At 53.9% G+C, this 10,440-nt stretch overlaps 2 protein-coding genes across 2 annotated transcripts in view; one reads left to right on the plus strand and one right to left on the minus strand.

Annotated features, from left to right (window-relative positions):
* PHF19 (PHD finger protein 19) overlaps positions 1–1,886 on the plus strand; it is a 5,986-nt gene extending 4,100 nt beyond the window's left edge. The window contains exon 12 of the mRNA XM_031057275.1: positions 4–1,886. Coding sequence (XP_030913135.1) covers positions 4–213 — 210 coding nt within the window. The 3' untranslated portion in view covers positions 214–1,886. The remainder of the gene's footprint in view (positions 1–3) is intronic.
* Positions 1,887–3,091: 1,205 nt separating this feature from the next.
* Positions 3,092–10,440, minus strand: part of CUTA (cutA divalent cation tolerance homolog) — a 7,802-nt gene continuing 453 nt past the window's right edge. The window contains exons 2-6 of the mRNA XM_031057276.1: positions 8,313–8,461; positions 5,554–5,613; positions 4,390–4,435; positions 4,107–4,156; positions 3,092–3,664 (exon numbers count right to left, since the gene is read on the minus strand). Of these exons, the coding sequence (XP_030913136.1) occupies positions 3,562–3,664; positions 4,107–4,156; positions 4,390–4,435; positions 5,554–5,613; positions 8,313–8,461 (408 nt within the window). The 3' untranslated portion in view covers positions 3,092–3,561. The remainder of the gene's footprint in view (positions 3,665–4,106; positions 4,157–4,389; positions 4,436–5,553; positions 5,614–8,312; positions 8,462–10,440) is intronic.

The raw sequence follows: 10,440 nt of genomic DNA on the forward strand, positions 1-10,440 counted from the left end.
GAGCGCCCCGACGACGGCATCGACAGCCACACCTTCGAGAGCATCAGCGAGGACGACTCCTCGCTGTCCCACCTCAAGTCCTCCATCAGCAGCTACTTCGGGGCCGCGGGCCGGCTGGTGTGCGGCGAGAAGTACCAGGTGCTGGCGCGGCGGGTGACGCTGGAGGGCAAGGTGCAGTACCTGGTGGAGTGGGAGGGCACCACCCCCTACTGAGCCCCGCCCGCCCCCGAGCCTCTCCCGGAGCCAGAGCAGAGGAGATCGGGCTGCTGGGGAAGGCCGAGGCACCGGAGAGGTGCTGGTCCCTCCCCGCGGGGGGAGGCAGCGCCCAGGCAGGCAGGGCTGCCCAGGAGTGAAACCTGAAGCCCTGACACTCTGGTTTCTAATGCTAACGATTTTTAGTTCCTTGGCTGTGTTTATGCAGAGCGTGGCCCAGCCGTGCCCTGCTGATGGAGCCCGGGGCTGCTCAGAGCACTGAGGGGGTCCGGCCCCTCCAGAAGGGTCCCCCTGGCACAGCTGGAGCAGCTGCTCGGGGGGCACCCCCTGCTCACACAGAGGGACCTCGGCCTGTGCCTGGCACAGCCTGGCTCCTCCCGCCGTCCCAGCCTGACCGAGCAGCAGCTCCTGCTGCCCAAACACCAGCCCCTCCTCATCCCTGGGCTCTCAGCTCATCCCTGTGCCCTCGGGAAACTGGGAACTGCTCCCGGGGTTTTCCACCTAGTCCTGAATCCATTCATTGAAGGAATGTTGTTTGCTTTAGATGGGAGGAAAATGCCCCAAGCCCAGCCCAGGTGTGGCTGTTGCAGCCGTGGGGCAGATGGGCTCTCACCCCACAGCCTGGACTGTGTGTGCTGCTGCACCAGCTTCATCTCCCTGCTCTGACAATCATGATCTTGGAAGAGATCGTCCAAAAAATCCTCCTTTGCCTTAAAACCACCATGGGCACTGCACAGAGCGGAGCCCAGGGCCTTTGTTTCTACAGGAATCTTCATCCCAAACGTGCCAAACCAGCAGACAAACCAAAAAAGGCTGAGGAGGACAGGGGGGCAGGGGCTGTGCTGGGTCCCTGTGGCCATCCCTGTGTCCATCCCTGTGGCCTCCTGGCTGTGCCTCTCTCGTAGTGCTGATTGTGAGCACTGGGCTTGATTTGTCTGCAGGAGAGAAGGAGCAGCCCCTCCTTTAACAAAGCAATACTGCCAGCTAGGGCAGGAGCAGAGCAGTTGGCTTCTAAAAAATATTACAATATCAGATAGATGTGTTAGATTTTTATCCTTTAGAGAGACAGAGAGATATTTTTAATGTCCTCCTCATCTCTCCCCCATCCCACTGTGGCTGTCCCAGGGGATGGAGGCTGGGCCATGCTGGGCTGTGGGGTCCTGTCCTACCTGTGCTTGTGGGATCTCACTCATCCACAGCAATGTCCCTGTCCCTTTGGGACAGGGGCTGCCAGGTCCCCCCATCCCTGGCAGGGAGGGGTCCAGCAGCTGGAGAACTGCCTGTCCTGCCTTAGCTTTGTCCTTGAAGGATCACTTCAAATATTTCCCTTTCTTAGTGCCTATGGAGCCCTTCCAAGGGGCTGCCAAGAGCTGTGCCAGGGCTGAGCAGGGTTATCCCAGTGGGAGCACCCACAGGATCTGGCCCTGGCTCCTCTCTGCTCCCTCCCTGTTCCCTCTCCTTCTCTCCTGGCTTCTTGCAGAGAATTGAATGTGGAGCCTTTAAAAGTATTTTTGTTGCAGAGTATATTTTGCATTCGCTGTAATAGAGGTTATAACAACTCTGTGCACCTTCTGATTTCTGAGTTCAGGTTGCTGCTTGTAAGCACCTCTCGTTATACCCGAGTTGTAATTAATATGTCTGATGTACAATTAAAAAGTGGGGTTTTTTTCAAAGTCACTGTTTTTTTGTAGTGTGAGCATTATTGGGTTGGGGTGCCCAGTGCCCAGCACGGGTTGTGCTGCTGGGCTGTGTTCTGTGCCAGCTGAGGTGTGCAAGGCCAGGACAGGCCTTTCCTCCTGCCCAGGTAAGAAACTCCTGTTTATTCCCTTCCCAGTCACATAAATACCCCAAAAATGTTCCCTAAATTATGTCCCAGAAACCATGAACATGAGGATCCTTTTAGAAAGCTCAGCTTGGCAGAAAGCTCAGCTCAGGTGGGGTGGGGACACAGTGCCAGCAGGACCACGAACAGTGCAATGGGGAAGAAGGTGAGGGAGTAGAAATCTATTTTTAGGCTGATGGGGGTTTTGAAGTTTATAATGAATTTTCACTCTCAGAAGGAGTGGACGTAGATTGCTATTGGGATTAGGCTGATTGAGAAGGAGGTTTTGACTGTGTTTGTAATTGTGCTGGGGGGTTCTTGAGGCTGTTGGATAGAAGTGGAGATAGGTGGGGGTGGAGAGGGTTACTAGGGTTAAAAGTATGAATGTGTTTAGGACTAGTGAGAGGTCCATTACTTTCACTTGGACTTGCACCAAGATGAGTGGCTCCTAAAACCACTGGATTACTCTTGTCCTTTATACCACTGTCTGTGGTCCTGCTGGCACCTGGGCTCCCTGAGCTGGCCCACCCAGCTCATCCCAGCTCTCCATGACAGGGAGAGCTGAATCCTGCTGGGGTTTGCTGGGGTTTGCTGAGGTTTGCTGGGGTTTGCTGGGCTTTGCTGGGGTTTGCTGGGGTTTGCTGAGGTTTGCTGGGGTTTGCTGGGCTTTGCTGGGGTTTGCTGGGGTTTGCTGAGGTTTGCTGGGGTTTGCTGGGCTTTGCTGGGGTTTGCTGGGGTTTGCTGAGGTTTGCTGGGGTTTGCTGGGCTTTGCTGGGGTTTGCTGGGGTTTGCTGAGGTTTGCTGGGGTTTGCTGGGCTTTGCTGGGGTTTGCTGGGGTTTGCTGAGGTTTGCTGGGGTTTGCTGGGCTTTGCTGGGGTTTGCTGGGGTTTGCTGAGGTTTGCTGGGGTTTGCTGGGCTTTGCTGGGGTTTGCTGGGGTTTGCTGAGGTTTGCTGGGGTTTGCTGGGCTTTGCTGGGGTTTGCTGGGGTTTGCTGAGGTTTGCTGGGGTTTGCTGGGCTTTGCTGGGGTTTGCTGGGGTTTGCTGAGGTTTGCTGGGGTTTGCTGGGCTTTGCTGGGGTTTGCTGGGGTTTGCTGAGGTTTGCTGGGGTTTGCTGGGCTTTGCTGGGCTTTGCTGCTTCCCCGGGCTCTGCAGGGCTGAGCCGCCAGGGGAGGGGGTGCCCGGCCGGGGCACATTGGGGCACATCGGGCAGGATGCTGGGGGCCCAGGCAGGGTCAGGGCTGGCTGTGGGGACACACGGCACCGCCAGGCCACGGCTCCCGGCTGGAATTCGCTGCTGACAGCCCCGAGTGTCCTGACAGGGGCATCTCCGCATCCTCACGCACAGCTCTGGGTGCAGGCAGCTCTTCCCCAGCTCAGCCTGGGCCGGCTCCGCGCTGCCCAGCGCTCCCGGAGCTTTGTCAATCCCGAGCTCCTGTGCCACCGCAAACCCCAGAAGATAAAAGCTGCCTCGGCGCGGCTCCCCAAAAATGAGCCGCTCCCCAAAAATGAGCGGCACTTTGCGCCTCTCAGTGCCGTGGGACGCTCTCCTCCATCCACCGGAGGTAGGCAGGGTTCCCCTGGTCGATGGGCAGGCTGATGATCTCGGGGATTTCAAAGGGATGGATGGATCTAAAGTGGAAACAGGCGCGGAGGAGGAGCGGAGTCAAGAAGCCGCTCCAGCCCTGCCCGGCCCTCCCGCACTTCAAAGCACCCGCGGCTCCTCTGGGCCACGTGGGAATTCTGCTTTGGCTTTGGGGTTACCGCAGACTGCCGGGGCTGGCCCCAAGCTGCCAGTGCCCCCCGCTCGGGAGCTGCAGGAAATCCTGTCAGGGAATGATAACCGGTGCGAGGAGCAGCGTCCCTCCTCGAATCCAGCCCAGCAGTTGATGTTTCTGCCACCTTTTCCTTTTTGCTGGTGCCATCTCTGGGTTTTTCTGGCTTGTGAGATACAGCAGGAGCACTTAACCCCCACTGGGTGGGATGGGGCTCAAGGAACCCCCAAAGCTGGAGCAGGAGGGGACAGCCTACCTTGGATGGGACACCCAGTGCTCCTGCAGAGCCAGAGCCTCACCTGACGTAGTTGGACAATTCCCCTATTCTGGACGTCCTTGTTTTCACCAACTGTGGGGAGTAAAAAACAGAACAAACCCCAGGGGAGATGTGAAGGGATGGAGGGGTCCTGGTGTGCAGCATGGCCAGGGTGTGACAGGAGCTCTCTCACCATGGCCAGGGTGTGACAGGAGCTCTCCCAGGGCTCCTTCCCTCCCAGGGATGATCCCAAACCCAGCAGATTGGTGCCACCCTTGGGGCCTTTTGCATCAGGGATTTTTGTGATGTAGGGAATGATCACTTACCAGCAGTATTTCAGTGGATTCTTCCAGTTCCCCTTTCCAGAAATATCTGGATTTAAAAGAAAAGCAGCATCAACAAATCCAGCTCTGCTGCAGCCATGCCAACCCTCGGGTTACTGTCCCTGCTTGGTGCTTTTTGCACGTGGCCATTTCTTTACAAAGCGGCTCGAGAAGCATTTCTGGCCCCAAAACTGCTGAGCACACGGGTGAGCACCCCAGATTTATGGACAGGAGCCTCCCCCAGAGGATTTGCCCAGGGGGACTGGCAGGGCAGACTGGCTGGGCTGGGGTGTCCGAGCGTGGCTGGGGGACGGGGCCTGCAGGGAGGCTGAGCTTTCTTCCTCTCTTTCGAGGAGCTGCACTTCTCATGAGTCAGATGTGACCTTTGAAAACATTTCCGCTGCCAGGAGCTGTCCTGATCTCATCTGCCTGCAGGGGAGGGCTCCGGGCAGGGCAGGATCCTGGAGCAGGATCCAGCTGGAGCTGCAGGAGCAGCTCTGCTCTGCCCCTCTGGGCTTGTAGGACATGAGGGGTTAGGGGAAGAAGGGGTTGCTGGGTTTGCCCTCTGGGTTTGTAGGAAAGGATGGATTAGGGGAAGAAGGGGTTACTGGGTTTGCCCTCAGGTGGGATATGGGGTGCACTGTGGGATCCCCTCCTGAGGGAAACTGGGGTGGGATCTGCTCCTCACTTCTGCCGGGGGTTTCTGTGAGGAAAAGCTGTTTTGGGGCTTTGAATCCCTCCAGCAAGTGCAGTCCCTTTGCATGGACAGCTGAGGACACCTGCAGAGCAGGGCTGGGCCTGTTCCAAGGTCAAACCCGCTGTTCCTCCTGCCTGAAAAAGCTGCTTCATTTTGCAAAAGCCTCTTCTGGTCCCTATTTGGCTGCTTTTTCGAGTCTCTAATAACAGGCACCACGTCCTCGAGACCATAAACCCTCAATTGCTGGATGTCTGTGCAGCCAAGTGCCCAATAAATGAACGAGCCCCACGGGCAGCCAGAGCACCTGCCCTCCTCAGCGAGCACAGTGAGCCTCATCCCCACCATCTGCAACAACAAACACACCCAGCAGCCTCTGGGACAGAGCTCTGTGTCCATCCCCTCCCTCCCTCCCTCCCTCCCTGCAGAGCCCAGCTTTGCTCCTCCCGTGGGGAATGCCCAGCACTACTCACAGGGCCGAGCTCTTGGGCAGGATGTTCACACAGGCAGCCAGCCTCCTGTCCATGATGGCCCTGGGGGACACAGGAGGGCACTCAGTGCCAGCCCAGCCCACAGCTCACCCCAGCCTTGGGGACATTCCCTTGTCAGCTTTGACACTGGAGACTCTGAATTTTGGGTTACTTATTACCCTGAGAAAACAAAGGTGAACTTTGGCTGGAGATATTTCAGATCAGGCCCTCCTGGAGGGCTCTGGGACCCTCCCTGTGCTCAGGAGGGACTTTGGGGCTTGCTCCTGGCCTGCAGGACCCTGCCCAGTGCCAGCCCCGTGTCCCTCTGGCTGTGGGGTCACCAGGGCAGGGACTGAAATGTGGGACCACAAAAACCCAGCCTGGCTCTGTCTGCCACTGTCCAGCTGTGCCCCTTCCTCCCAGAGCAGCCTGAATGTGCATCCTTAATGAAAAACATCAAGGTTTTTCAACCCAAAATATCCTAGAAGGCTGAAGCCCAGATAGATTCCCTCCCTTGGGCTGCCTCCATGAGTTGAGGGCTGTTTGTTATTGCAGAGCTGCTCGGGAAGAAGCGACACCTCAGAGATTACAGAGCACTAAAGCAACCTCAGGGAGGAGTTTTAGAAGAAAGGAAGAAGGATTTAGAAGAAGGATTTTTAGAAGATTTTTAGAAGAAGTGTTGTGTTTGGTGACCAGAGCAGCGTCTGGCCCTTCTCACAGAGGTGGCAGCTGTCCCTCAGGCAGGGCACCAGTGACCCCACCCTTGGTTTGCCTCAGCACTGGTTTGAGGGGACCATGGCTGGAGAGGAGAAGCTCCCCAGGAGGCTCAGCGCTGTTTGGGCTGTGTGCTCCCACCATGTGCAGGCAGTTCCAGGCACTCAACGCTCCTGGAGCATCTTGAGTTAATCTTTGGAGCAACAGAGTGCAGCAGCACGAGCAGAGCCACCCCTGCTGTGCCTGTCATGTCACACATGGCACAAATCAGTCTGGATTTGCTGCCTGCAACTTGCAGCTCCTTTAGCACAGGAACCTTTTGGTTTCAGTGCTCTGTCCCCATAAATTGAGATCCTGAGATCCTGAACTTGGTCCCAGCAAGATGAGCAGCAACAAGAGGCCACCAGGGGAACAGAGAACATTGTGAGAAGCTGAATGTGATCTGTGGAAAATGTCTGCATAATACATGATCGCTTTGGGTTGGGTATTTAATTGTGTGTTTCTTTGCTCTGAAGTGAGACAGATGAAGTATTAACAAGCAGAAAGGAAAGAAAATGATAAACACAAATCTAAGGCAGCAGTGGGGGCTGGTGGGGTGCTGGGCAAGCTGGGTGAGGTGCAGTGGCCACACCACTCAGCCAAGGGGGTCAGTTCCCCCCAGGACAGGCAAGAAGGTCTTGAGATGCTGCATTCTACCTGCAGCTCTTCTGCTTTCCCAAAGCTTGAACCCCTTTCCCTTGAACCAGTGGAAAATTTCCTTGCAGACTGATCCATCTGAGCGAGGGCTCCACTGAGCAGTGCAAAGCAAGAATAAACACAGGAAAGGGAGTGGGGGAAAATGAGTGTAGAAGCCCTGGGTCATCCCCTGCAATCAGGGCTCACTGCTCCCCGTTCCAGAACAAAGGAATAATTACTCCACCAGTAAAACCACAACCAAAGTACACATATCTCAGCAAGGGGGAGTGATTTATCTCCTCTCCCTTCCCTGCAAGATGAGCAACAAAGAGTGGAAAGCATTTGCAAAGCTGTTAAGATGAGGCATTTTCAGGAACTGAGGCTCTTTTCACCAGGTACAGTTGCTCCAATTTTTTTTTTAGGAGACATCGAGCAGAGCAGACATAATTCTATTTGAGTTTCTCAACACAGTTGCAGTATTTAAGGTGACACAAACTCCCTTTCAGTAGCCTGTCAGTTCCTGAGCCCTTTGCTGAGATGGAGGGGTTTTGGCAGCAGCAGGGCAGCAGGAAAACAGCACAGGAGGTGTTGCAGGAAACTCCACGGTCCATCATAAACACTTCCCCAGGCAACACGGGTTCAGTTCTTTGAACAGACCATCCATTGAGGCAGGGCTGACAGATGTGTGAAAAGAACTCTGCACGCAAAACATCACCCAAAGTGTCTCATATATTGAAACAGAAGGAGAAAATCGAGGAAAAGCCCTCATTCCCTGGAGTTTGCCTGGTGAGCAGAGTGGTGCCTCAGAAGTGTTTGTTGTGGACCCTTTTTCCTTTATTCTCATGTCAGAGCACTCTGCTTGGTCTCTCTCTATAAATATCCCTCCTGGCATTTTGTTGTCTGTGCTGTTCTAGGGAGGAATAAAGGATGTGGCAGGTTGGAACTTAATCCACCTGAGAACCCAGAAATTCAGAGTCACGAAAATGGGTCTGGAAAACACAAGGCAGTGAAACGCATTGAGAATTGCCTGCTGTCACCATGGCATTGACTCCAGAGGCAAATGCCAGCTTTCCTCGGGACACAGCAGCTCTGGGCAAGGGCTTGTGGTACACTCAGTGGAAAGCAGCATGGATGGGGTAAATCCCAGAATGGTTTGGCTTGGGAGGGACCCTAAATCTCATGTCACTGCCATGGTTAGGACATCTTCCTCTATCCCAGGTTGCTCCAATCCCAGTGTCCACCCTGACCTCAAACCCTGCCAGGGATGGGGCAGCCCTAGCTGCTCTGGGCAGCCCGAATTGCCAAGGAGCAATGCAGCTTTGCTGCAGCCTTGCAGCCCCTGCAGCAGCCGGGCAGGGCTGGCGTGGCCGTACCTGGCGATGTCCCTGGCGATGCGCTCGTTGAGGCAGGTGACAAAAACCACCGAGTGCGTCCCGGGGACGGAGCTGCCCGTGAGAGCCGAGTGCAGCTGCAGAGCCAGGCCCCGGAGCAGGGGGTGCAGGAGCACCAGCAGCGCCAGCGCCTCGGAGAGAACACCAGGGGAGGCAGCAGGTGAAATATTGCACTTGGGAAAACAGCATTTGCATTGTCTGGGGCTGGAGGGACATTCCTCAGCACTGCAGGAACCAGGTAAATGGAATTAACTAATTTATTAATTGAATTATTTCAATTTAACCGGTTAAATTGGATTAAGGTGAGTGCTCAGGTGAGTGAATTAAAATGAGAACCTGCTCCTAGGGGGATTCATTCCCCTCCTAGAGGGCCGATCTCATGCTCAGGGCAGGAGAGGGCACTTTTGAGGCTGTATCAGCCCAGGGCTCGACTGTGGGAGGTCACCCCCAGACCAATGGGGGCTCCAGACCCCAGCCCAGCAGCCAGGACTGGCTTTCTGCAGGAGCATAAGGAGGTAGGACATGGAATGGGGAGGTTAATCTGGAGTGCTGGGGAGCAGCTGAAGGATGGTGCCACTCTGGGCTGCAGCGCCTTCCCTTTGTCTTTTGTTTTGTTTTTGACATAAACAGCATCTGGCCCTGGTTCAGCTGCAGTGATTTAAAAAATGCTAAGAATATATTCCTTTTCCCCCTTATTTCCACCCTCCTTTTTCCTCTGAAAAACCTGCCGTTACAGCACTAATGTAGAAATTTCTCCTTTTTTTTTTCTTTCTTTTTTTTAAAATTGAATTAAAAATCTCTCTTGCCACCACAAAGCCAGGAACTCCTTTCCATTTGGAAAATGACTGATGTGCTGTATTGCTTGTCTCCTCTTTCCCGATCCATTTGAGGAAATATTCTTTATTACCACAAGACTTCTCATCCTAATTTTTAGAGCTCCTTCTGTGCTCCTTTTTTCCCCACTAAACCATTTAACAAATATTATGCAACAAATCCCAGAAGCTGCTCAGTGAGTTACAAGCCAAACGGAGTTGTGCTGCTGTACCTATTTTTCCAGATTAAAATGTAATCATGCTCCTTGCTCAGGGAAAAAAAACCAAACATCCAACCTGTTCAGCCTGATGATGATTAATCTTGTAAGATGTACGTGCACGTGATGAGGAAATCCCCAGGATCAATTGTGATTGAATATCAGTACAAACATGAATGCTACCTTGTTTTTTTTTCTGGTGTTTCCCCACCTTTTTTTTATGAAAAGGAAGATTTTCCCCCTTTTTCTTCCAGAATAATTGTATTTGCTAAGAGATGGTATAAAAAAGTAGTGAAACATCAGGATTCCTGCCTGATAAACCAATCAAAGTAATGATTGCCAAAATACTGAAGTGAAAAAACTGAAAACACCCCTGTGAGGATTTAAGAACTTCACTGAAAAGCACAAAATGCCAGTTTAGTGCAGAGAGACTCAGATTTCTGCAACGCTTCTTCTGGCTTTGGTGAGCTATAAACACCGTCAGGTTTAGAATCGCCCTGCCAGGACTTTTTGCCTAGTTTTGACGAGATTCTGTTAAAAAACCCCAACTGAGCACAACTTGTGGCAATGCTGAGTGTAAAAAAAACTTGCAAATTTCCTTTTCTCCCAGCAGACACAGGGAGTGCACCCCTCCTGCACGATGGTTTTGGGGAGAGGTTTGCTAGCAGAGGCACACACAGATATTTCCAAGGTTGCTCGGTGTGGGTTGGGGTCTGTTGTGCTCCCCAGGGAGTGTCCCATGTCCTGCATCCCCATCCCAGCCCCGTGTCCATCCCAGCCACGTGTCCATCCCAGCCGTGTGTCCATCCTCATCCCAGCCCTTTGTCCATCCCCGTGTCCATCCCAGCCTCATGTCCATCCATCCATCCATCCATCCATCCATCCATCCATCCATCCATCCATCCATCCCCATGTCCATCCGTCCCCGTGTCCCTCCCCATGTCTGTTCCCATGTCCATCCATCCCTGTGTCCATCCTCATGTCCGTCCCTGTGTCTGTCCACCCCCCTGTCCGTCAATCCCCGTGTTCGTCCCAGTGTCCGTCCATCTCTGTATCCATCCATCCCTGTATCCATCCATC

Source organism: Geospiza fortis, unplaced genomic scaffold (assembly GCF_000277835.1).
Source record: "Geospiza fortis unplaced genomic scaffold, GeoFor_1.0 scaffold27, whole genome shotgun sequence".
In the NCBI taxonomy this organism is placed as follows: Eukaryota; Metazoa; Chordata; class Aves; order Passeriformes; family Thraupidae; genus Geospiza; species Geospiza fortis.